The sequence below is a fragment of the Podarcis raffonei genome, chromosome 7, assembly GCF_027172205.1.
Source record: "Podarcis raffonei isolate rPodRaf1 chromosome 7, rPodRaf1.pri, whole genome shotgun sequence".
Classification (NCBI taxonomy): Eukaryota; Metazoa; Chordata; class Lepidosauria; order Squamata; family Lacertidae; genus Podarcis; species Podarcis raffonei.
The window spans coordinates 13,512,764-13,539,663 of NC_070608.1; the positions used below are offsets into that span (position 1 = coordinate 13,512,764).

The 26,900-nt window shown below is 47.3% G+C and overlaps 1 protein-coding gene across 1 annotated transcript; it reads right to left on the reverse strand.

Annotated features, from left to right (window-relative positions):
- Positions 1-9,890: 9,890 nt before the first annotated feature.
- TRIB1 (tribbles pseudokinase 1) lies at positions 9,891-23,008 on the reverse strand. The gene is made up of 3 exons (XM_053395320.1): positions 22,563-23,008; positions 19,013-19,305; positions 9,891-11,090 (listed from the first exon to the last, which is right to left on the reverse strand). The coding sequence occupies exons 1-3, from the start codon at positions 22,953-22,955 to the stop codon at positions 10,622-10,624; spliced, it is 1,155 nt and encodes a 384-aa protein (XP_053251295.1). The 5' UTR covers positions 22,956-23,008; the 3' UTR covers positions 9,891-10,621.
- Positions 23,009-26,900: the final 3,892 nt, after the last annotated feature.

The window sequence follows — 26,900 nt, forward strand, 5'->3', positions numbered from 1 at the left end:
GGATGAAATATTGCACACAAATGTCATTTGAAGCACTATTTGTAATGCTTAAACTCGGGTTTGCTGTGGTGTATCTATAGTGGCCACGGGTTCACCTTCCCTCATCTAGATGACTAGATAAAACCCCAGTCCTTGTAACCCAGCAGTTCTCAACCCTTGGGTCCCCAGATGTTGTTGGACTGCAACTCCCATCATCCCTGAGCTCTGGCCTTGCTAGCTAAGGGTGATGGGAGTTGTAGTTCAACAATATCTGGGGACCCACAGGTTTGAGAAAGGCTGTCAGAGCACCCGGCAGGCTACCCGTTGTCTCGGGAGAGCCGGTGTGCATTGGTATGTATCGACATAAGGCCAGCCCTGCAGAATGAGACCAGAGACCTATGTAGCCCAGCCCTGAGTTTTTTCCACTAGGGCCAAACGGATGTGTCTGGGAAGCCCACATGCAGGGCACGAGGGCATTGGCCATCTCCTGCAGTTATTCCTCTGGAACTGGTGGTTTAAAGGCATACTTGAAGTCTCATAATTCAGTAGTTGCATCCTGGCACAGAGACACCTCCAAGGGGAACTCCACCACAAAACTACTGAATTACAAAATCCAAAGTTCAGTTCTATTCATTTGGGTCTGAACAGAGACAAGGGCTTCCTGTTCCCCTACAGGTGTCAATTTGCTTAGCGCTGCTAAGGCGATTTGGTTAGCGCCAGCTACTGGTGCTGTGAAGGGTCATTTCATCTACTTTTGGATGTAATTGGATTTATTTATTTATTTATTTCCAAGCACATATAAGCTGCTTAATAGGTTTTAAATCCCTAATTGCTGTACAATATAAAAACAGACAGTATCGGGGGAGGGGGAGAGAGAGAGAGAAAATGCAGCTTAAAGCCAATAAAACAGCAGCACAAAAGCATAGGAAAATGTGCATTTTTTGTACACATTGCCTGCCCAGATAACCACATGGCAAAATTCAGAGAACGGTGAATTTTGAAGGACGGTTGTGTTTCAGTTTGCACGTTTCCCCAGAAATTGTGTGCAATATCCTTCAGTGGATACCTCGTGCAGCTGCTCGCACGGGTCGCACGCCGCCCTGTGAACCACGTGGCGCCACAGCAGACTCGGAGAAAGCAGCAGAATGGCTGCTTTATTGAACAGGTGATAAACAGGACTAGCTCAGAGGACAGCTTAAGCAGAGCTTCCTTGCTTTGGGGCCCAGAACACAGGGACACACACACACACACCACACAAACATAAATCTTGCTCACCGAGCTGTGAGAAGAGCAATGGCTGCCATTATTCTCCCTTTTAACCCCATATATAACCACATACCACCGTTCAAAATAGGTAAGTAAGACTTTAAATGCAGACCGAACTGAATTTGCTGTTTTTGCTTCCTGTGGAGAATTTAGGTGTGAGATTATGCTTTCCATATCAAGGGGAATCTCTCTTTTTTCCAGAAAGCAGTTTGTTTATCTAGATCAGGGGTCAGCAACCTTTTTCAGCTGTGGGCTGGTCCACCGTCCCTCAAACCATGTGATGGGCCAGGCTGTATTTTGGAAAAGAAAAAAAATATGAACGAATTCCTATGCCCCACAAATAACCTAGAGATGCATTTTAAATAAAAGCACACATTCTACATATGTAAAAACACCAGGCAGGCCCCACAAATAACCCAGAGATGTATTTTAAATAAAAGGACACATTCTATTCATGTAAAAACACGCTGATTCCCGGACCGTCCGTGGGCCGGATTGAGAAGGCGATTGGGCCGCATCCGACCTCCGGGCCTTAGGTTGCCTACCCTGATCTAGATCAGCCTACATTGAGAAGCAATCATTTATGGGGCATGTTATGTGCTGAGTTGAATAGGATCCAAAATGCAGCAGTCTGATTGGTCCTAGAACAATAGGATTCAGAATGCAGCAGTCTGATTGGTCCTAGAACAACGCAGCAGTATGATTGGTCCGCAGAAGCCACCCAATCCAGCTCCAGGTGGAAGTGAATCCACAACCTGATTGGCCTACAGGAGAATCCCGGAATTAGCCAATCACGTGCAGCCCATTGTGCAAATAATGTATATAAAGCAGATATTGTGGGGGAACGTCCATTCCTTATATACTATGAGCTGAATAAAGAGCATGAAATCCACTCTCGACTCCGAGTATATTTCAGGGCAAGATAAAAGGGATTTAAAAGCTCTGCTGCCTCCTTTGGATTAAATGTGCTTGTGGTTGTTGTTTTCCTCCATGCACACACACAGACATCAAGAGATGATCCTTCGCCTGAGCATTGCTTCACCGAATGATTGAGCCAACCTGGCAGCAGTGGCAGCCAGAAGTGGTGTGATGCCTCACACATGACTGCCGGCTGCAATCATGCCCCCACGCACTTGCTCAACATCGGATGGACATCGGCTTTAAAACATGATGCCTCCTCGTAATCTAAAGCAAAATCCACCCACAGAGAACCATATTGCACAGCAGTTCCTCGTCTGCAATTACCCATCCTCAACTTTTCTACCTGTGGAGCAACCAAGTGGGAAGTCGTGGGAGGGGAGAAAAACTGGACCAAGCTCTCCTTTTAAAATCTAAAGTTGGGAAACCCAGAGGCCTACTCAATGCGGTCAGACTGCAACACCCATCAGCTCCAGCCAGCAAAGCCAGTGTTCAAGTGGTTTTGCAACAGAAAGAACCAAATTGGAAACGGAGTTGTTAGATACTAAGGTTAAGAATATGTCTAAAATATATAATTTGTTGTTGGAGTGGCATACAAAGGATGAGCAAGTTAAATCTGTTATGATTGATTGGGCAAGAGATGTAGGACATAATATAATGATGGAGGATTGGGAGAGGCTATGGAAGAAAGGGCTTAAGTTCACTGCATGTACAATGTTATGAAGATGATGTATAGATGGTACTTAACCCATGTAAAACTAGCAAAGATTTATCAAAATAGTGATAACCTTCGTTGGAAATGTAAAGAAAAAAAAGGTACCTTTTTCACATGTGATGGACCTGTCCCAAAGTGAAAGACTTCTGGGAGAAAATTTATAATGAACTGAAAAAAATGTTGAAATATACATTCATTAAGAAACCAGAGGCCTTTCTTCTTGGAATAACAGGTTTGGAATTGCCCAAGAAAGATGTTAAATTATTTTTGTATGCCACAACGGCTGCCCAAATATTACTTGCTAAAAATTGGAAAACACAAGAACTACCAACAGTGGAAGACTGGCAGATGAAGATGATGGATTTTTTGGAGCTAGCTGACCTGGTTGGAAGAATCCGCGACCAGAAAGAAGAGGAGTTTCAAGAGGACCGGAGGAAATTTAAGGACTATTTGAATAAATATTGTAATATAAAAAATTAGAAATTACTTGAAAGAAACAAATAGGCCTAGGATTAAACTAAGTTATAATTAAATAAATGGGATTTAAAATATTAAGAAAAGTGAATAAAATGGATTATAATTGGAAATTGTTTTAGTTTAATAATGATATTGGAAAGCTGTTACTTTCAACTACAAGGAAACTCAGAAAGGAGGGACTAGAGGAAGTCAACCAAGATGTTTAAAAGGTTGGATTTGTAAAGAATTAAGTTTGTTGTTATTGTTTACCTGTTTATTGTTCCTTTTTTTCTTTTTCCATTCATTGATGTATTTTTCTTCTTTTTTTCTGTTTTTGTGTGTCATTCTGCTTTGTGGTTTTTGTTATAATTGTGGAAAATCTAATAAATTTAATAATAATAAAAAAGCAAAGCCAGTGTTCAGGGATGATGGGAGCTGGATCCAACACAGGCTCCCTTCCCTACTTTAGAAAGAAAAATTTTTTGCATCTCAGCATTAGCCCTGCTCTCTACAATATGGGGATAATACTACTGGTGTAGCTTGCTATCTCCAACTCCTTGAAAGGTTCCATCAACGGTGTCTCTGGAAAGTTTTGCACATCACTTGGGAAGACAGGCGAACTAATGCCAGTGTACTAGAAGCAAAGATCACCAGTGTCGAAGCAATGATTCTTCAACAACAACTTCGTTGGATTGGTCATATTGTGCGGATGCCTGATTATCGTCTTCCAAAGCAACTACTCTATTCCAAACTTAAAAATGGAAAGCGTAATGCTGGTGGTCAACAAAAGACTGTCTCAAGGCAAATCTTTAAAAATCTAGTATAAACACTGACAACTGGGAAACACTGGCCTGCAAGCGCTTCAATTGGAGAACAGCCTTTACCAAAGGTGCCATGGACTTTGAAGATGGTCAAACTCAAAACGAAAGGGAGAAACGTACTAAGAGGAAGGCACGTTTGGCAAACCCTCACTGTGGAAGGATGTGTGGATCCAGAACTGGCCTCCACAGTCACTTAAGGACTCAATGTTAGTAGTACATGGGCAGACGAGTCTAAAAAGGCCGGGACCCAAATTTTCATGGCCCTCGAGCAGCAATAGTGGCTCATTTACCAGAAGTACAGTGGTACCTCGGGTTACATATGCTTCAGGTTATAGACATGAGCCAACAGTCTGACGCGGCAGCTAAAAAAGCCAATGCAATTCTGGGCTGCATCAATAGGAGTATAGCATCTAGATCAAGGGAAGTAATAGTGCCACTGTATTCTGCTCTGGTCAGACCTCACCTGGAGTACTATGTCCAGTTCTGGGCGCCACAGTTCAAGAAGGACACTGACAAACTGGAACGTGTCCAGAGGAGGGCAACCAAAATGGTCAAAGGCCTGGAAACGATGCCTTATGAGGAACGGCTAAGGGAGCTGGGCATGTTTAGCCTGGAGAAGAGGAGGTTAAGGGGTGATATGATAGCCATGTTCAAATATATAAAAGGATGTCACATAGAGGAGGGAGAAAGGTTGTTTTCTGCTGCAGAGAAGCGGACACGAAGCAATGGATCCAAACAGCAGGAAAGAAGATTCCACCTAAACATTAGGAAGAACTTCCTGACAGTAAGAGCTGTTGGACAGTGGAATTTGCTGCCAAGGAGTGTGGTGGAGTCTCCTTCTTTGGAGGTCTTTAAGCAGAGGCTTGACAACCATATGTCAGGAGTGCTCTGATGGTGTTTCCTGCTTGGCAGGGGGTTGGACTTGATGGCCCTTGTGGTCTCTTCCAACTCTATGATTCTATGATTCTATGACTCCGCCAACCCAGAAATAGTACCTCGGGTTAGGAACTTTGCTTCAGGATGAGAACAGAAATCGTGCTCTGGCGGCGCAGATGTTGACAAGCTGGAACGTGTGCAGAGGAGGGCAACCAAGAAGGTCAAGGGTCTGGAAACCAAACCTTATGAGGGACAGTTGAAAGAGCTGGGTATGTTTGGCCTACAAAAGAGGAGTCTGAGAGGAGATATGACAGCCATCTTCAAATATCTCAAAGGCTGTCACAGGGAAGAGGGAACAAGCTTGTTTTCTCTTGCTCAGGAGGGTAATACTTGAGGCAATGGCTTCAGGTTGCAAGAAAGGAGATTCCGACTAAACATTCGGAAGAACTTTCTGACAGTAAGAGCTGTTCAGCAGTGGAACAGACGCCCAGGAGAGGTGGTGGACTCTCCTTCCTTGGAGGTTTTTAAGCAGAGGTTGGATGGCCATCTGTCATGGATGCTTTAGCTGAGATTCCTGTATTGCAGGGGGCTGGACTAGATGACCCATGGGGTCCCTTCCAACGCTAAGATTCTATGATCCAGTCCCACAAATATGATGAGCCCAGACAGTTGGTGAATCATCCAGAGATGGACACCACCACTGAGGCTACCATTTGCTTTCAAAACACAGGGGCATTCAAGGACCTCTGAAGATCTTAAGCAGGCACCCCCAACCTTCGGCCCTCCAGATGTTTTGGACTACAATTTCCATCATCCCTGACCACTGGTCCTGTTAGCTAGGGATCATGGGAGTTGTAGGCCAAAACATCTGGAGGGCCGCAGGTTGGGGGTGCCTGATCTTATGGAAGGTTCAAGCAGGCGGTCCTTTTGATATCTGTCCCCATTTCACATGTGGTCAGAAGAAATTGGTTGGGTGACTCAACTGACTTCCAGCTTGTGTCCATTTTGCCTGCCCTCATTTGCAAGCCTGTTCTGTCCTGCTTCTGTGGGCTTTTCTTCCTTTCACAACTGCACAAATATTTTGCATTTAAGTTGCATGCATTCTTATATGCACCTTCCCCTAAGTTTGTGGGCCAGCTAGGTGGCTTCTCTCCTAGCAATGGAGGAGATTTTGTTTGGTCTGTGTATATTAAGGACAACCAGCCAAATTCCCAGTTTCCTGGACAATGAGGTGGTACATACACATTCATATATTTTTTTTGTCCATTTACTTCTCCATCAAACAGCCTCAGTCCAGTATATCTGAAGAAGCGTCTCCACCCCCATTGTTCTACCCGGACACTGAGATCCAGCGCCGAGGGCCTTCTGGCGGTTCCCTCATTGCGAGAAGCCAAGTTACAGGGAACCAGGCAGAGGGCCTTCTCGGTAGTGGCACCCTCCTTGTGGAACACCCTCCCACCAGATGTCAAAGAGAACAATAACAACCACTTTTAGAAGACATCTGAAGGCAGCCCTGTTTAGGGAAGCTTTTAATGTTTGATGTATTACAGTATTTTAGTATTTTTCTGGAAGCCGCCCAGAGTGGCTGGGAAGCCCAGTCAGATGGGCGGGGTATAAATAATAAACAATAATAATAATAATTATTATTATTATTATCATCATCATCATCATCATCATCATCATCATCATCATCATCATTCTTCCATAATGGAACCAAATGCTGTTTATGCACTGACCAGACCCAGATCCGATTTAGCTTCCCCAAAGTGAGGGCCTCATTTGTCTCTAGTCTAGACCATAACCCTGGAACTTAAAGGAAGAGAAAGACAAGTATTTGTTATGAAACCAGATTTATTAAACCTTTTTGTACAGGAATTCTCCAACATCATCATGTCAATTTTCGAATATGTACATTATTTACAAACATCCAACATAGTGTTATTAGCACAGTACCTACCAATATATACAGATTCATAGGCAAGTTTGTGGATATTTTTTTTCTTTTTTTAAAAAAACAACAATAACTGTATCACAGATACAAATATATTAAAGCAATCACAAGAGCTTTAGTGCAATCAAGGTCAAAAATTAAAGTTTCACCTCTAATTCTCTTGATTCTATCAAGTTAGTATTGCCAGCCATTAATTCACATTTAAATGCTCTTTTGACACCTCGGGTTTTAGGACACTCACACACACCTCTACAGTCATTAAGAAAATACAAAACCAATCAGAAGATGGCAAGACATTATGTGGGAAGGTTCATAGCAGATGAGGTATAAACAGATCACAAGAGCACAGTGGCTCCACCCTTTGGACAAAGCTAAGTCTTAAGAAATAGTAGGATTCTTAAGCAACGTCCACATTTGGTACTTTGAATTCTGGGCTAAACATGTATATCCAACCAGCTTTCCCCCACAAAGAATTCTGGGAACTGTAGTCCCATGAGACTAGCAATCTCAAGACAGCCCAGCAGAAATACATTCCCCAGAGTTCCTTGAAAGGTAAAGGTAGTTTGCTGGTAGCATATCCCCAACGCTGATGAATACATCAGTTTCAGATACGGGATAAAAGTATTTTTGAAACAAAACCTGGTTGGCGTGTGTTTACACACACACACACACACACACCCTTGCAAGCCAGTCAACAAGAGATGCTGATCCACAGAGCTGTTTGCTAGTTTGTTGACCCACACATTTTTCCACAGGGCACACCAACCGCCTCTGAGAAAGGAGAACCAACCGTCTCCCAAATGAACAAAAGTTTCCCTCTCTCGTTCTCTGGGTGATTTCCAGCTCACCCCGGGGCAAGTACCTATTTGCACAAACCGGAGCAGTCGTCTTTGTCAGGAGGAAGTTCATTACCGCATCCAGGAAGCAAATGCTTATTCAAGTGTATTCATTATTCCACAAGAACTGGAGATACAAAAAACAACCACCACCAATGACTGCCAGTGGTACATGAACATTTAATAAGGGGAAGAGATTTGCAGAGGGAGATTACTCTTGAACAGCCTGATGGGAAGGTGAGGACATTGTTTAGAGGCTTACCGAAATGAGGATTTGTTTTTGTTTTCCTTCTTGTACAAAAGAGTGGTGCAAGGCATCAGAGAGCAGAGCCCACACCCTGCCAACACAAACGTTGTTTCGGTATATGTAATAAGATCGGGCTTCTATTTGCCTCTCAGGTTCAGGATGGACACTCTGGGCTGGTGTTTTGGCATTCAGATAGATATACTGGGCTACTTTTGGAGCGACACCTTCACACAGGAGCGCCAGGCAAGTTCCTTCGGATCATTTGCCTCAGGAGCTAAAAATGTCACGTTTCAAAGCAGCAATGAGGAACACCTGTGTCCCTTCAGATAGCTGATGGACTCCAACTCCCATCATCCCAAGCCGGTATAGTCAATGGCCAGGAATGATGGGAATTCTAGTCCAACTGGAGGAGAACCACAGGTTTTCTCACCACTGGTTTAAAGAGCTCAGGCAAATGCAACACCAAGGCCGGAAGTGAGCTTTAAATCTGCACCCACCAAGGACCAATTCTAGCGCTCAACGTAGAACACATTCATCAGCCAAGTCAAGGAGATTGCTACATCTGAGCCAGAAATGTCTCCGCCAACTGCCAGCATTTCTTCAGGGGCTCGGGAATAAATACCTCCTGGCCCGTGGGGTGGGGCTGTGTTGTTGCTGGACTACAACTCCCATCATGCTTGACCACTGGCTGATGGGAGGGCAGAATATGAAGTTCCCCTTATGCTACACAAATACGCTTTTCACTGGAGATGCCAGGGAGCTGTTTTGAGAACGCAAACCACAATTCCTCCTTTTCTTATCTTACGCAATGAGGCAATGCAGTCGGTTAGTTCAATGTCGGACCAGAAAGTTCCTGATGGGAAGATCAAGTCCCACTAAGCCTTGGGCAGGTCGCTACCTCCACCTGTTTGCCTTCAGCATCCCCATCTGTGAAATGGGCACAGCGGTGCTCTGCCTTCCAAGATTATAAGGCTATGTACGCAGGTGCAAGCAGCAGTATTGCATCACCTAAGGGTCACAAACAAGTGCACCCCATTTTATGGCTAAAACACATCTGGCAGAGGGGTTTTTTGGGGGGGCGGGTCTAGCTGGCCAATTCAGGTTTTCCGTAACCCTTCGTAAAGGCTTACACACCTCCTTAGAACAGGCATGGCAGAAGAGAAGGAATAGGGCCAAAGGGAGAGAATGTCAAAAGGAAACCTTCACCTATAAGTAAGAAATCTGAGAACTGCTCCCTTTAAGGAGGAGTCCTCAAGTCTGCTAAAGAATTGGATCCAAGGGAAATCGGATGTGGAAGCATTTGGAGACAGAAAGACAAGATTTGCTACCTGCACCGTCACACAAGAGACAGGGGACTCCAAGGTCGTAGGGGCTTTTGTGGCAGTTCAGGAGGCACCAACAGGCCTGATCTCATCAATCAAACAGACATTCCAGGTTTAGGATGATAATGGGTTAGGAACGGGGTGGTCTGACGTTCAAGCCAATGGCAAAAATCCTCATTGTTTTAAGAGCCCCCGTATTCCAAAGCAAAACAATTCCGGTGCAAAGGCACCCAACCCCCTGTGCCTGTCGACCCAAGTCCACCCCAAACCATTAAAGTCCCAAGAATTCAGATAGGAGCCCAATTCATCCCACAAGATGCAGGGCCAACTTCTACAGCTGCCTGATTTCTCCACACCGTGGCTAGCACAAAGCCGTGACAGCTCTGTTGAAAAGCCAACGAGCTACAGTTTAGTTGAGGTTCAGATTTTGAAGTGGGGGGGAGGCGAATTTGACAAACCAAATAATTCCAGGTTAATTGGTTTTCAAGCCACAAACTCTGAAATGCAGCTAAGAAAAGGAACTGGCAAACTGGAGGCAGAAGGGGGTGATTCTCACATGTCAGGAGACGCAAGCTCAAAACCAGTTAGATAATCTTAGCTATAAAAATAGACAATCCGGTTGATGGTTATTTTTTCTGCACCGTGACTATCACAAGCCCCCTGCCTAGCACTTAAAAAACTGTGCCTGCATTCTCTCTTACATCACCAGTGAAGAGATTCTGTAATCTAAGCCAGCCCAGAGCCCTGTCACTTTGATGGATGAGAGACAGAGCAATCCAGTTGGCCCTTCTGTAGTTTTGACAACAATATAACCTTGCCTGCAGAACAAGGCTGTGTGGATCTGAACACGGAACCAAGAAGCTACAAGGTGTTTTGCTTTTTCTTAAAAAACCAGCCAACAAAGGTTGCAAACCTCAGACTGCTTATTCCAGACAGCCCTGTATATAAAATTCCCAGTGAAGTTCAGAGCAAACTTTAAAAGTCACAGCCTAGAAGTCCCAGGCTGAGGCGCGTTTTGCAAAGGTCCATTTGCTCCAGAGTAAGTCCCACAGGGATTCAAATGGGAATTCGTGAAGCGGGCGATGGATGTCAATCTCCTACTTGCAAGGGTACTACTGTCCTGACCACAGCTCGATTTTTGGGAAGGACCACAGAAAATGAAGAGAGAGGGTGGAAATTAAAGACTGCACGAGAGTGTGAGAGGCTTCTTGTCCCCCGAGGCAAAAACCCAGAGCTAGCAAAAGAAGGAGCTAATGTCGTCGTCCTCGCTGGATTTCTCCGGAACAACCTGATCGGAGGCTCTCATGTCCTGGTTGGCGTAACCTGATTCCAAAACAGAGTCAAACCAAGGATGGAGCAAAATTTCTGGAGCTGTGAGTCTCTCGGAGGGTTCCCTCCTGAGCAGGCTTCGGATAAGGCAACGGGCTTTGGGAGAGACGTGGTCCGGAATGCAGAACTGTCCGCGCCGGATTTTAGAAAAGAGGGCAGTAGGGTCCGAGTCATGGAAGGGGTAACGTCCCACGAGGAGGGTGTACAGCATGACTCCTAAGCTCCAGACGTCAGCCGACTTGCCGGAATAAGTCCCCATCGTGTTAAGGATCTCTGGGCTGACGTAGGCTGGGCAGCCGTGCTTGTCCGACAAAGCATCGTCCTCCCCTTTGATGATGTGCGTGTCCTCCAAGCTTTCGAGCCGGAGCTGCGTCCTGGAGAAGAGGAAAGAGGAAAGGCATCAGTTACCAAGCAAGGCCAGGAACTGGCACAGAGGAGGAAAGTTGACCGGGGGAAGGGGAAAATTGTATCATTGCATGCAAGAGCTCCCAGTTTCAATCCCAGAGATGTCCCGGTAGGGCTGGGGCAGTCTGCTGTCTGAAACCTTGGAGAGCTGCTTCCAGTCCGTGCAGACAATACTGAGCTAGATGGACCAATGGCCGCCATATAAGGCAGTTTTCCTAGTCGCTTTTCCACACGAGGGAGAGCAAAATGGGTCACAAGACAAGGGCAGAAACACAAGGAAGGTACGCCAACACGTAATTTCAACAAAGGGTCCAGCAACGGTGGTGGACTCCTTCATTGTATGTTTTTAAGCAGAGGTTGGATATGGAGGCTTCAGTTGAGATTCCTGCATTGCTCTACGCTTCTCTGAACCTATCAGATCTCAAAATACATGAACCAGAGTCAGGGATGATAACATAACCAAGAGCCAGTTCCTCAAGAATGGCAAGTGTAGGGAATTGGCAAACAGTTTCGTCACATCCTGGAGATAAGAACCGCCCCCTTCCCAAATGACAGCAACTATGTTGTATCCTGGGACACGGGTGGTGCTGTGGGTTAAACCACAGAGCCTAGGACTTGGCGATCGGAAGGTGGGCGGTTTGAATCCCGCGACGGGGTGAGCTCCCATTGCTCAGTCTGAGCTCCTGCCAACCTAGCAGTTTGAAAGCACGTCAAAGTGCAAGTAGATAAATAGGTACCGCTTCAGCGGGAAGGTAAACAGCGTTTCCGTGCGCTGCTCTGGTTTGCCAGAAGCGGTTTAGTCATGCTGGCCACATGACCCGGAAGCTGTACGCCAGCTCCCTCGGCCAATAAAGCGAGATGAGCGCCGCAACCCCAGAGTCGGTCACGACTGGACCAATGGAAGACTTGCTCAAAACTTTTAGATTAAGGATCTAATTCTGTGTGTTCAGAATCAAGTCTTATGGAAGTCAGTGAGGGTTACTCCCAGGGTAAGTGAGCTTAGGTCTGCAGCCTCCACTGATCAGAAACCATTACACACAAACCGCTGCGGAAAGGTTTCTGCATGTCGTGCTCATCATCGGTTGACTGTAGCATCAAGAAGTGACTCAGGCTATGATGAATGGGACGCCTCAGATCACAGACCACAGCCAGAACTTTCATGATCACCCACCAAATGAAAATACAAAGGGAAGGCTTTTTGACTGAGACAAGTCAAACGCTCCGGGAGAGGAGAGATTATGCACATGAAGGAATGAGCTGGACGGGAATATAGTTCCTGATGTCAACAGCATGAGACACCTGAGCCACTCAGGACCACAATCTCACTTCAACGGTGCAGGGCAATTTCCCTGGGCAAATAATATATCAGAGAAACACATTGTGAAGACACTCACAGACATCACTCTGTGACTGCCACAGCCACCGATGCCAGCACTCAGGTGACACAGCTTAGTAGGTGAAGCATGAGACTCGTGCTCTTGGGGTCGTGGGTTCGAGCAAAAGGTTCCTGCACTGCAGGGGGTTGGACCACATGCCCCACATGGCCCCCTCCAACTCTACAAGAGCATTGCTCAATTACTCTGGCCTTGAGGATTTCAGTGCGACGATGCCAAATTCACAGGGCAGAGATCCTGGGCTGAAGCCAGCCGAGCCCCGGTGACGTCAAGCCTTAACTGGCTGGTGGATCGCAGCCAAAACCCACATCCCTTTTGTTCCTGATATAGTCACAACACTTTGGGCTCAGATATGCATTGCCACCACACAAACAAACACACATACAAACAGGCATTGCAGGGTATATACCCTGCTTTTAAGCAGACACCCCATTTCCCAGAGCTTTTCACCATTTCAGTTGCCGTTTTTTACATTAAGTTGGTTAGATATTCTCTGGCTCCTGCAGGGCTCCCTGCTCAGTAAGCCTTCCTTACAGTTTTGTTGGCCTGTAAAATGCATCGATTTGCTCGCTGTCCTCAGGGTGACCTTCCTGTCCTCTAATGCAAAAGATTCCTCTCTCCTCCCTCCCCACCGGCCACAACTCCACCGGATGGTTTTCTAAGCGGAAAATATGACTCAACCTACCCTCGCCTGCCCTCCCACTGCCTGGCGGGGCATCCAAACTCTGCACCTGTGCTTGCCAGGCTAATTGCTTAACCCTCTGATTACCAAACAGGGAAGCACATGACACGCTCCCTGTGCAACGCTTCAGTTTCCAAATTCGCAGCACTGGATGCAAGCTGCTATTTTGGCTAGCAGTTGTTGGGGGGGGGGTTGCTTTTCTCTACAGGACAACTTGTCCTTTCTGCTGCGAAACTATAAATCTGCAAGCAGGGAGGGCAGAGAATTATTTGGCTACAAGGCTCCAGGCTCGATTTTTGCTCACCAGGGCGATGGTTCGTACATGCATGCCCCCCCCCGGCTCTTAGGTGTTATTCAGCAGCTGATGACTTGGGAGCAGAATGCGTGATCCAGTTTCACTTTTTGTGGGGTGGGGGGGGCAAGGGGGCACACTGGCTGAAAATGCAGGCTCCGTTTGTAGTGTTTTGATCATTCCAGCCACCCCATAATGCTCACGCTCAGCACTTCCACGAATAAGATCAGAGCGGGTTTTTTTTAAAAAAAGAAAGAAAATCCACTGTCTGCTCTGCACACAATTTGAACTCGCTTCCTGGGGCGGATGCCAAGCCCTGCAATAGATTACTAAGTCCTTTCGACCCCTCAAAAAAAAAAAATTACACTCACTACTCATCTTTTTTTTAAAAAGCAGAAAACAAATTTGTGTTGTTGCACCTGCCTATCCCTCCATGCCCATTGACGTTTTTAAAGAAAAAACTAAACTGAATAGCATTAATAAATAATAATAATAAGAATAATAATCTGGGTGGCTTCCAACAGGTATAAAAACTTAAACAATTATCTCTCAATGTTCCTCGCGCTGCACTGTCAGGCCCCCTCCCTCCAAGCAAACGAAACTAGATTGCATGCAGAAGCCCCCATATTCAATTCCCAGCATCTCGTTAGCGTGCCGGGTTGGGGAGGGGGTGACACCCTGCCTGAAATCCTGGACAGCTGCTGCCAGTCAGTGTAGACAGTACTGAGTATAAGTCAGCTTCCTGTTTTTCTAGATTTACCGTGGTATTTATTGTACGAAATCAGAACTTATGAAATGCAACCGCCACCTCTTTCGTACAGTGGCTGGAAGCCTCCGAAATGGCAGGAAGCTCGCTCCCTGCGCCTCAAGCCTCCTTTAGATGGCATTGCACACAGGAAATACAGTGGTACCTCAGGTTACAGACGCTTCAGGTTACAGACTCCGCTAACCCAGAAATAGTACCGCAGGTTAAGAACTCTCCTTCAGGATGAGAACAGAAATCGTGCGGCAGCAGCAGGAGGCCCCATTAGCTAAAGTGGTACCTCAGGTTAAGAACAGTTTCAGGTTAAGAACGGACCTCCCGAACAAATTAAGTTCTTAACCTGAGGTACCACTGTATGTGATATTCTGCACCAAGAAAGCGATGTGGGCAAATTGAATGCAAAAAGGAGCCCTGCAAACAAGCTGTCCTTCAGGAACTGCTCTGCCAGGCTGAACCGAAACTTCCTTATTCCTGACCATGCCTGTGTCCAAGAGCCGATTCTCCCATCTGTTTGGAGGTTACTGTGTGGGGCGCCTTGAAGCAGATCAGAGAATCCAGTTGTTATATGTTTGAAACGATTGGAGAAACAAAACCTACGAGAGCTTAACAGCCACCTTTACGAAGGAGAAACCGTCGGAATGATGCACAGTCATAAACATCACCCCAACGCAGGCTGCAATTTGCACACTCCCTAAGATCCAACAGCTGACTATGGCATCACTTCAAAGTAATGCGTGGATTGCAGCCCTCAAGTGTGAAACTGTTTCTGCTGATGTCAAAAGCAGAACTCCCACAGTTCAAATGGGCTGGAGTTTCACACCTATTCCGGCTGCCCACATAACACCCAACTGCAGGTTATCTTCAAAGAGTTTAGCAAAACCTGCCAACACTTTAGCAGCAGCATCCTCTGCTCCTCATTTTCAGTTGCATGCATATATATTTATAACACACACAGAGAGACAGATGAGGCTCCATGCTTCTTGCACCACCTTTAAACAGTCAACCCCTTCCTACGGCCTGTATATACACAGCAAAAACTGCATCAATCCTGCGGACAACAGCACACCAGGTCTGCAAAAAGAAGCAGAGAAAAGCAACCAGGTACGGATTGCAAGGCTGAGCACCGTCTGTGAATCAAGAGCTGGTTTCCAGAAGATGTGCTCTCTCTCCAGCGTTAGAAATTCGCCAGGCGCATTTTGCACCTGGCTATCGGCCACTCGCGACCAAGCGAAGGCACCCAACGCCTCCACCATCTGGAAGTGTGTGCCTGGGGATCCTTGGATCCTGATCGTTTTTCGCACGCTAACGACACACCCTGCAAAATCCTACCCCTTCTAATTTTAACTGCAGAATCAGAATGGATTTCAGGAGCTCAAAAGTCACGTTGAAAAATACAACGTTTGAGCTGCCTGGCCCCAAAATGGCAACTGGGCATTGTGTTTTGGCAGCTGTCACCCTGGTTTAAGTAGCTATTTGGTGCCTAACTTATACAGTGGTACCTCGGGTTACATATGCTTCAGGTTACATACTCTGCTAACCCAGAAACAGTTCCTTGGGTTAAGAACTTTGCTTCAGGATAAGAACAGAAATCGTGCTCCGGCAGCAGCAGGATGCCCCCTTAGCTAAAGTGGTGCTTCAGGTTAAGAATAGTTTCAGGTTAAGAACAGACCTCCAGAACGAATTAAGTACTTAACCTGAAGTACGACTGTATATCGGAGTTTCTATGAAGATGATGGACTTTTTGGAGCAAGCTGACCTCACCGGAAGAGTCCGCGACCAGAAAGAGGAGGAGTACCAGGAGGAATGGAGGAAATTCAAGGACTATTTAGTTAAATATGCTAAGATAATTTAAATAGAAATACTTGCAAACACCAGGTAGGCTCAGGATTTAAATATGTGATGTTATAGAATAACATGTTTAACTTTAATATGAAAAGAAAGAAAGATGTTAATTGATTAAGTAAATTTTATGAGAAATTTGTTTTGGAAAACTGTTACAATGATATATATTGAAAGCCAGCCAGGGGGATTTGAGGAAGTCACGTAACAAAGTTATTAAGAGTTCAGATTTATGTTTGTTTGTTTGTTTATAAATTTTGGAAAATCAATATATATATATATATATATATATATATATATATATATATATATATCGGAGTATCTAATACTGGTTCTCCCCCACCAACCCCATACAAATCCCTCCCATATATGCAGGTGTTGCTGAGGATATGTACAGCTATGGGTAACTGGGCAATCATGGGACTGAGAATAATCCCAGCCGTGTCTCTGCTTCCAGTAGGTTGTGTCAAGTGACAACTGCAATAACACAAACCCTGGCCAACCCTGGATAGTTAACTACATGCCTGTTCAAATGCAATGGAAATCCATGCTCTAGGGAAAGGAGGGGGGGTAAGGAATCTTTGTTGGACTGAGGACACAGGAGTTGCTCTTTGGTGAGGCTCACCCCCAACCATTGTTCTGAGAGAGCCAGCGTTGTGTCAGCCTCAGACCCCTGGGATTTAGACTGCATAGCTTGACTCTTGAATATCAGTACTGCCTTGAACAATTCATCGCAAATACACACTGTGCCAACTGCAACCCATTTCTCTCGCTTCACCACCTCCAGCCAACACAATTGTCATTCACGGTCCGTGCCCAAATGTAAACCATTTGAATATGCAATACTTAAGAATGACACCAAGGTGTAATTTGCTGCCGTCCTGCCAGACACCTAGCCCTGTAATCTCAACGAGACCTGGAGTAACACATGACCCAGCGCAACCCACAAACCAGCTGAGCCAGTCTCCGCGCACCTGAACCAATGACCCACCCGGATCCTCAACAAAATCAAGACAAAGCTTTTCGGATTCTACACAGTTTAAGTCCAGCTGAGTTCAGTGGAGCTCTCAGTTATATGACGAACTTGAGAAAGCACTCTCTCAGTCCTGATCAGTATTCCTTTACTTGCAAAGGAAGCAGCTTAGGAGCAACTTCACAGATGGAAACCTCCCCACAAAGGGGTGCCAGGAGGTAATGCATTGTCCACAAACACCACGCAAGATTTAATTTCATCGCAGGCATGCAGATTGGGAAATCAGGATTTGGCAAAGAAATCCCCGACTTTGGTACGTGCCATCTGCACATATGATGGAATGTATGTTTTCTCCCACACCTAAATAAAATTGTCGGAAGCTTGGCGGTTCCCATCTAAAGCTGGAAGACTCAACGCACTACTCTGGCAGATGGATAGCTCAGCTGGTTAGAGCATAGTGCTGATGATGTCAAGGTTGCAAGTTCGATCCCCCCATGAGATACTTGCCTATTCCTGCATTGCAGGCAGGGGTTAGATCAGGCATGGCCAAACCTGGCCCTCCAGATGTTTTGGAACTACAACTCCCACCATCCCTAGCTAACATGACCAGTGGTCAGGGATGATGGGAATTGTAGTCCCCAAACAGCTGGAGGGCCAAGTTTGGCCGTGCCGGGACTAGATGATCCCTCCCAACTCTACAATTGTATGATTCCACAATTTCCCTTGACAGCAGGATGTAGCACAAATAACAAATTCATTGACTTACGGTAAAGAACAGCCCCATAGAGGCCAAGATTCAAAGAACAACTCAGTTAGCCCACTGCACCAGCACCGGATTCAGGAACTGTGTGGGGCGTCAATTTGCTTTAGCTGTTGAGCGTAGAATCAAAATCCCACTAGGCAGACATACAGTAAAATAATACTCTGGATCCCTTGCCAGAAACAAGACAGATGTTTATATAACATAACTAATGTGGTGCAAAGGCAAAGAAGGTGCACTTTGAACCAGGAAGTCCAAAGATCAGATCTCCTGACTGTCGTATACACAAACCAACTGGCTTGGGTACGCTCCCGTTTTTATTTTGGGTATAAAACTACAGGGTTGTTGCACAGATTACTGTGATAGTGACACTTGCAGCAGCCAATGTGGTGGCCTCTGTATGTTGCCAGGCAACAACTGCCAACACCCCGGATCATCAGCCTGAGGCAGACGGAAGCGGGGATTCCAACAACACCTGATGTTTCTTATTATAAAGAAAGCACTCTAAGATATTGTGCACACAAAGATATATAGCGAAAAAGAGGGCATGATGGTGGAACCTACACACATATAAAAAACCGCTTTGAAAACGCTTTATTTGAAAATGTTTTTAAAAATACATCCAATTCTGCATAGCTCACTTTCACCATCTAGTGTCACATTTGTATATTGCAGTTTGCAATGCCTTTAAAACGTTTCACTTGCAGTTGTGTAGCTGAATCCTACGACGACTTGGCCCCCACCAAAACTACCTTCGGCTCAACAGACCAGTCAAACCTTCTCTCCTAAAGAGTCTTCTATGCCAATACAGGTATGCAACTTGCAGCCAGTGGGCCAAACCTGCCCTTGCAACCATCAGCTACAGAACAGAGGGGTGCGAATACAGGGAATGCAGGAATCTGGCATACGTTTGACGAGTGAGGCATTTGATCCTCCTAGCTCAGTACTGACAAGCAATGGGTTTCCAAGCGAGGGACGCCCCCCCCAGCTCCACCTTGAGATGCTGGGTCTTGAACCTGGGACCTTCTGCATGCAAAGCAGATGTTCTACCACCAAGGAATGCCCATTCCCCTGCAAAGCCCTGGGGGGGAAGTCGTGGCTTTTTCGCCCTCCACCCAAACTAGCTGAAGAAGAGCTCTCCCCAGAGCGTACGGGGAACGTTAAGACAACCACAAATCCCCTGCTCACCTTTCTTCACTAGAAAACACGAACTTCCTGAGTTTGAGGTCCCCCAGCACAATGGCGGACTGGTGGCAGTGGGCAACCGCCGAGACGATCTGTTTGAAGAGCCTGGCCGCCTCCTGCTCTGGAAGACGCTTGCAGCTCCTGACGTAGGAATGCATGTCGCCAAAGTCCTTATCGAAGAAGACGTAGGCTTTCGTCTCCCCGAGAATCACTTCCACGATCCCGGTGATGTTTCTGTGCGACGGCAGCTGGATGTAAGGTCGGATCTTGTCCTGGTAGTGTTTGAGGGGGAAGACCTGGAAAAAGAGGCCAAGGGGAGAGCTGTGGTTAGAGAACGTGGATTTGCCAAAGGGGTTTTCATACCGAGAAAATCTAAGCGGATGGGCATAGCTTGAAATATTCATCGCCTTCAAGCAGCAGTGGAGAACTTGTGGCCTTCCAGATGTTGTGGGACTACAACTCCCATCCTCCTTGACTGTTGGCCATGGCTGATGGGAGCTGTAGTTCAGGAACCTCTGGAGGGCCAAAGGTTCTCCTCTCCCTGTTTTAAAGCATTAGAAATCAAAGAGTGAGCAGGTAGCACAAATTGCAGAGAAGGAGGAATGATATGCTGTTTAAAAGGAGCAGAGAATGGGAAGTTGAGAGGGTGATTATTTTTTAAAAAAAGAATTACACATTTTCTTAATGGTGTCTGTTGAGATAAATGGATTTCAATGAAATGCACAAGGGTTTGCGTGCTGATAAATTCGTGGACCATGGCATGCATATCAACAGCTACCAGCCAGAAGAACTGGAGAACTTCCACTTGGGAGTGGCCGTATATCTGGAATTGTTACTGGAAAGAGGTGTGCCCAGCCAGAGACATCTGGTTGGCTGCTGATGGAATCGGAAGGCTGAACTCATCAAGACCAGGGTTTCCTAAACTTGGGTCCTCCTGCTGTTTTTGGACTACAATTCCCATCATCCCTGACCACTGGTCCTGCTAGCTAGGGATGATGGGAGTTGTAGTCCAAAACCAGTTGGAAACTCAAGTTTGGGGAAACCCACAAAGTAGTATCATCCCCAGACCCAAGGCATTTGCACAGCCACACCCCTTTCTGTCCCACGCCAGCTTGAAACGCCGGCCAATTCCTAGTTCTGCACACTCACAATTACAGAAGAGAAAGGAAACCCCATTTTCAGCACCAACACCAAGCCAGCCACCCTGCCAGAAACCTCCTGAAAGCAAAGCGCCTAAGTTACGTGTAAGCTCAGTTCCCGAGGCTTCTCTGCCAGCCCTGAAAAAGTACCTCTGGGTATGCAGTGGGAAAGAGAGAGAGGAGCAGGGAGAGGCATTTAAAACCCTCCACCCTCCAATCTGTCTGCGGTGATTCAGACAAAGGCGATGGCGACCGAGCTCCCATTTCGGAGCATGCCAAACTCTGAGCAAGGGAAGGAGAGGATTAAAAGCCTCTCTCATGCTTTATTCACAGATGTTTTGCAAGACTTTGGGCATGTTCTCCGGCTGACCTGCAAGGGCTCTGCTGGGTTACTCACATCCTAGGCCTGACTGGAAACTGTGACGTACACACAGAGTGTCATCATTCCACTCCAGGCAACCCGGCAGGAGACTCCTCACCGTGGGAGCCCCATCGTCCTCTCCTCCCTGCCCAACTTAACTCCCTGTCCCCAGCTCCCTCCATGTCATTTCAGCTGTCTCCAGTTACTGCAAACGAGAAGTGTACGGAAAATTAACAGTCACCGAATTGTAGAGCTGGAAGGAGTCTCTGGGTCATCTGGTCAAAGCCCCTGCAATGCAGGAATCTCAACTAAAGCATCCATCAGTGGCTATTGGCTCTGATGGCTGCATTATTGCTCTAGTATCAGAGGTGTTTATGCCAGCCTGCATACAGATCATACATTTAAAGCACATTCTTTCCCTCAAATTATTCTAGGTACTGAGGCTTAGCTTCCACTGAGCTACAATTCGCAGCAATCCTTAAACCGGTGAGTCCAGTCACAACCAGCCTATCAGTGGCCTGGTTGAGTTATTCCAATGGAAAGAGATTCCCTGCTTGGGGGAGATCAGTGGGGCTGCTTGCAAAGCTCGATTAAAAGATCCTTGCAGCCCGACCTCCTGGGCGCTTTCACAAGCAGAAATAGGTCAGAACTGCTACGATAAAGTAAACCAAGGAGCAGCAAACTAAGCCATGTCGCTACTGATTTGGCATGAAATATCCACTGAAACCTTTGGCACATTTTCTCTGTCCCCTGCCGCTTAACAAAGCCTAAATAGGGGTAAGTGAAATACATGATTATTCTCCCCATGTTAATTCCTGCCTCCTTCCCTCCCCCACTTTCGTCATCTGCGCTGTACTGAATCTTGTCCTTTCATATTTTCTAAAATCTGTTGAAGAGACCTGTGTAACTCAAAAGCTTGCCTCCCAGTTTGAAGATGAAATAAAACGCATCTCGTTGTTCCAGGCTATGCAACTGTTAAGTGCTGCAGTCATCCAGGGACTTGCTCCAGAACCATCTCATTTATTTTAATGGGTTTGCTGCAGAGTGAGCAAGTGCCGTCCAGGTCTCCACAACTGCACCTCCTATGAGAGAGCCTGCAAACAGCAGGTGGCAGCAGTAAACCCCATCTCTCCAGCTACTGCCCTGCTCAAAGAGACTGGGGAAATATTCAAGGACAGTGTGAGTGTGCGCGTTTTATTTAAAGAGCTGAGGACACCTCATGGAAAACTTGGAAAGCTCTGCTAGTCTCAGCCAATTCCTGCTTGCGTACTATTCTGCAGGAGGGAAGCGGAAAACAGAGGAGGATGACGGAGGAGAAACTTAACCCTTTTTTGTCAAGTGTGGGGAATCTTTCCAGACGGCTTCCAACCCCAACCCCCCCCCAAAAAAAACCCGAACGCGGAGAAATCCAGCCTTGGTCTCTGCACGGATCTCCACAAAAAGAACACAATCTCCTCTGCAAGCCGAAGGTTGCAAAGTTCTGCCGGCTCAGTGCAGCCCCGACCTAATTCGTCTACATCATGTTTTGCAGATATTTGCCTGCTTCATTACATAAATCAAGCACCCACTACGATCTTATTTCCCTTCACAAGCCCATTCTTACACGCGTTTACTCGGAAAGAAGCACAAACCACGCTCAATGGCACTGACTCGCGTGGATCACGGGAATTCCAGGAACGTGTGGAGCCTATGAGCTTGCCAGTGGGTCACCAATCCGTGTTGTTTCAAATTCTGCCCCCAACCTTCCACCCCGCGCACAAGAGTCCCGATCCACGCGCCACTTAAGCCCGACGAGATTCTGATTCAGAAAACCCGATTCGGCTCGCGTGTGAAAACACCGGGTTTTCAAGGCTGTTACGCACGCTTTCCTCAAGGTAGCCAAGTTCCACTGAAGTTTACTCAATGGAGCTTGCTTCCTTCCTTCCAAGCGCAATTGCCGACGGCGAGGCCGAGGCTTGGCCGGTCCCCCCGCTTTCCAAGACGCAGAGGGGGCTACCCCCAAACACGAAGAAAGGCTCGGACGCCCGTCCGAAGCGTCCCCGGCGGCGCTTACCTTGCAGCGCAGCTCCCGTCCGGTGTTGATGTCGAGCGCCCTGGAGACGTGATCCCGGTCAGGCAGGGGCAACAAGAGGTAACCGGCGACCAGGCTGGGGCCCTGCGCGCTGCCGTTCCCTCCGGGGGTGCCCGCAACCGAGCCGCCACCTCCGGGGGCCGGAGAGACCGGTCCGCAGGGCGATCCGGGCGCGCTGAAGCAATCGTGGGGCGCCGCGGCGCTGGAGCAGTCGACAGCGAGGCGAGCGCACTTGGCGGCGGGCGGCGCGTCCTCGGCGCCGTCGTGTAGCAGGAGCCGCTTGGCGGGCGCGCACCGGCAGCGAGGGCCTCCCGCGCCGGCTGCCGGCGGGTGCAGGAGCACGGCGGGGCTGCGGGGCTCGAGCTGGCGGCTCATGGAGCTGGCGGGCGGCGGCGATCCGAGCGCGGTGTGGCGCGCGAAGCCGGGAACAAGGCTCCGGCTGCTGCTGCTGCTGCCCAATGAATTGTCCTTCTGCGGCTGATTCAGGCGACCTCCTCCGCTCCGAGGGAAGCAGCGCTCCCGGCCGAGGCTTGTGCAATGCCGTCCAGCAGCCTGGCGCGCATCCCCTCCTGCTCTCCTCCTCCCTCGACGGAGAGCGCCCGGCCGCAAGTGCAGGCGCGCCCCTCCGCTCACCATCTGCCGGCAGCGCGGCCAAACTCCCGGGAGCTCATCAAAGTTCCCCGTGACGCAAGGGGAAGTGGGCGGGGCCTCGGGGAGCCCGGCCTCCCATTGGCGGCCTCGGCCCCTTTCAGCACGGCTGCCGCCGACGGAGCGAGTAAAAAAAAGGAAGAGCCGAGCGATCTCCCGCCAGGCACTGGGAAGAACCCGCGAGGAGAGAGGGAGCGCCTTTGTCATTCGCCTGGAGCGCACCGGGGCGCTTCAGAACGGCGCGGGGTGGAGGTTAGAGCCCTGGGCTGGGAGATCGGGGTTCAAGTCCCCCCCGATCAAGCTGGGAAAAGTTGGAAGAAACGCTCAAAGGCAGCAGCCTTCCCCGACGTTGCATTCGGGCCCCAAGCGCGACTTGCAATGGGTGCGAGAAGCCGCCGGCTGCTCTGGAGGGGAAGTCTCATCAGTCTCGTGTCGTCGTCCCACCACGGCCACCCATTCCTCCGTTTTCCCAATCTTAAATTCAGTTCTCCACATTTAGCCATGAATAATAGAAAGGGAGAACTGCAAAGTTGGAAGCCCGAGAAACATCTCCAGTCCAAACCCCTGCAATGCAGGAATATGCGCAGGGAATCGAACCTGCAACATTGGTGTCATCAGCACCACACTATTAACCAACTGAGCTGTCCAGATGGACATTTGCACATCAGTTTGGGAATTCGTTTTATTAAAAAAAGCCCTTATGAAAACGCACCAGCATTTTAGTGCAAAATTTATCCATTTTTGCATGCGATTTTGCCCCATAGGCACATTCCTTTTGCAAGCAATTCCCCCTAATGTTTTTGCACATCATTTTCACCTCTATATGCATTCCTATGCATCCTTTTACCTAGCAATATGCATTTTCCTACAGATTCCCTGGTTGGAGCCTTTTGCATTGCAAAATCTGGAGAAATGCAAAATTTGCTGCAGTTTGGTTTTTGAGAATTCCCTCAACAGCGTTCATCCCATGTGACTTAAAACTGCAACCATTCCTTGCAAATAGTACAAACTGGATGCGCTGAAATGATTTGTTGATTTGGAGAACATCTATAATTCTTCAGACAAACCACCAGCTGGAGAAAAGCAGCCAGGACCAACATATATTGTCTAGAGATGGTTCAGGCAGCCCCAGCCACCACAGGAAGAAGAAAATACTCAATGTGCTATTATTTACACACACACACCTGCAATATCGAGCCTTGAATAGTAAGCAATTTGTAGGGCAGATCATCCGCTAAGTGGCAGATGCAATCAGTACCATCTGCTGATTCTAGAGGCAAATTTACTGCTTGAGGTCACCATCAGCAGAATCATATGTTCCAGGAATACAGGTACTTTTAGAGATCTCCAAAGAGATACGCAAACCGCAAGGCCAGTGGCCAGCTTGCCATGAGCTACTTTCAGTGTATTTTAAGAAGCACATGCAATGCCTTGTGCTGAATGACTCATAGCATATCAGTCCCATTAATGCATCTGAACACTAAAAACAAGAACTGCATTTGTTCAAGGAGGATATCCTGGGGGTTCCATTTGCTCCTTCCCTACATGATGACACCAGGAAAAGGTTCTGCAAATGCTTTCTCAGCCACTCGCCTTTTCTTTCAAAGTGCATCATTTCTGGGTCTTCTAGCCTCATCGTTCAGCAACTACATAGGCGGCTCAGTTGGTACAGCGTGAGACTCTTAATACTCAAGGTTGTGGGTTCGAGCCCTACACTGGGCAAAAATGTTCCTGCGTTGCAGGGGGTTGGACTAGATGACCCTCAGGACCCCAACCGCCTCTAGAATTCTGTGGTTCTAACGTGCATAGGGAATTTTTCAAATGTTTGGTGTTTTACTGTGCTTAATGTTGTTCATTTCTTGGAAGCCTCCCAGAGTGGCTGGGGGCAAGCCAGCCAGATGGGCGGCATATAAGTAAATAATAGTAATAATTACTGTACTTTCATCTACGCTGTTTAGCAACTGTCTACACAGACTGGCAACATCACTCCAGAATTTCAAGTGGGACTTGGGAGACGCCGGGATTTGAACCTGGGACCTTCTGCATGCAAAGCAGATTCTCTGCACTGTTACAGGGGTCAACATTAGGGCAGGGCTGTGGAAACTGTGGACCTCCAGATGTGGGTGAACTGTAATTCCCACTGCCCCTGACCTGGGTGGGGCTGGTGAGAGTTGGTGGTGTACAGAAACCTCTGCAGGTCTTCCAATTACCCAGGCCTGCACTGGGGCCGAGATCTCTCACCAAAGTGGTCATCCAGTATCTGAAGTGTACCACTGTGGTCTAAATCACCGAGCCTCTTGGGCTTGCCGATCGGAAGGTTTGAATCCCCATGACGAGGTGAGCGCTGTCCGTTGCTCTGTCCCTGCTCCTGCCAACCTAGCAGTTCAAAAGCACGCCAGTGCAAGTAGATAAATAGGTACCGCTCCGGCGGGAGGGTAAACGGCATTTCCATGCACTCTGGTTTCTGTCATGCTGTCCCATTGCGCCAGAAGCGGTTTAGTCCTGCTGGCTACATGACCCAGAAAGCTGTCTGTGGACAAACGCTGGCTCCCTCGGCCTGAAAGTGAGAGGAGCGCTGCAACCCCTTAGTTGCCTTTGGCTGGACTTAACCATCCAGGGGTCCTTTACCTTTTTTGTACCACTTCAAACGGCAAGCTCAGACTCACTCTTCAGGTGAGCTGTTTGACAGTGGAATGGACTATTTTGTAAGGTGGTGGGACTCTCAGTCTTCCTTACAGGACGTTGGACTATATGAGCCTTGGGATACTTTCAGTGATTTTTTTTTAAATTACCGTATTTTTTGCTCTGTAAGACTCACTTTTTCCCTCCTAAAAAGTAAGGGGAAATGTGTGTGCGTCTTATGGAGCGAATGCAGGCTGCGCAGCTATCCCAGAAGCCAGAACAGCAAGAGGGATTGCTGCTTTCACTGTGCAGCGATCCCTCTTGTTGTTCTGGCTTCTGAGATTCAGAATTTTTTTTTCTTGTTTTCCTCCTCCAAAAACTAGGTGTGTCTTGTGGTCTGGTGCGTCTTATAGAGCGAAAAATACGGTAAGTTGTGTGTCCTTGTTTCTCAGTTGGATCCTGTTGTATGTTTTGTGGTATTTTATGCACTGTGACTTGCCATTATTTTTATTTATAGCTTACTATAATTATTTACTGTAATTGATGGGTGTAAACTGTTTAATTATTATTTACTGATCTCTAATGTTTCTGTTTGCTATTAGATTCTAATGGATTTTTGAATATTGCTTTAATTTGATACAAGTTGTTAATTTTAGAGTTATTGTGACTTTTTTTTTTGCATTGGATCAGGTGGTTGTTATTAACGTGTTGGAAGCCACCCAGAGTGGCTGGGGCAACCCAGCCAGATGGGTGGGATATAAATATTAAAATTATTACTATTCTTATATCCTTTCCAACTCTGCAGTTCAGGATGATGCCCCATCTATGCACATAGGAAACTAGATGCGAAGCAAAAGGATTCCCTGACCTGCTTGGGTGGGGGTTTCTCTTTTTGTCTGGAGCATTCAATTACCTGTCACTTGCAAACTCAATGAGAACTAGGTCCTTAGGGGCTGCCAGCAACTCACAGCCAACAGTCATACGCCTCTTTTATCTATGGGTTGGCAGGTGCAGGTGGGTGAACCTAATAACTGTCAGCCTGGATTTGGC

Excerpts from the sequence above, each read along its gene's own strand:
- TRIB1 (XM_053395320.1), bottom strand. The coding sequence starts at position 22,955 with ATGAGCCGCCAGCTCGAGCCCCGCAGCCCCGCCGTGCTCCTGCACCCG. Across the intron at positions 19,306-22,562 it reads GACGGGAGCTGCGCTGCAAG|GTCTTCCCCCTCAAACACTA; the intron begins GTAAGCGCCGCC and ends CTCTTTTTCCAG. Across the intron at positions 11,091-19,012 it reads GTGTTTTCTAGTGAAGAAAG|GACGCAGCTCCGGCTCGAAA; the intron begins GTGAGCAGGGGA and ends CCTCTTCTCCAG.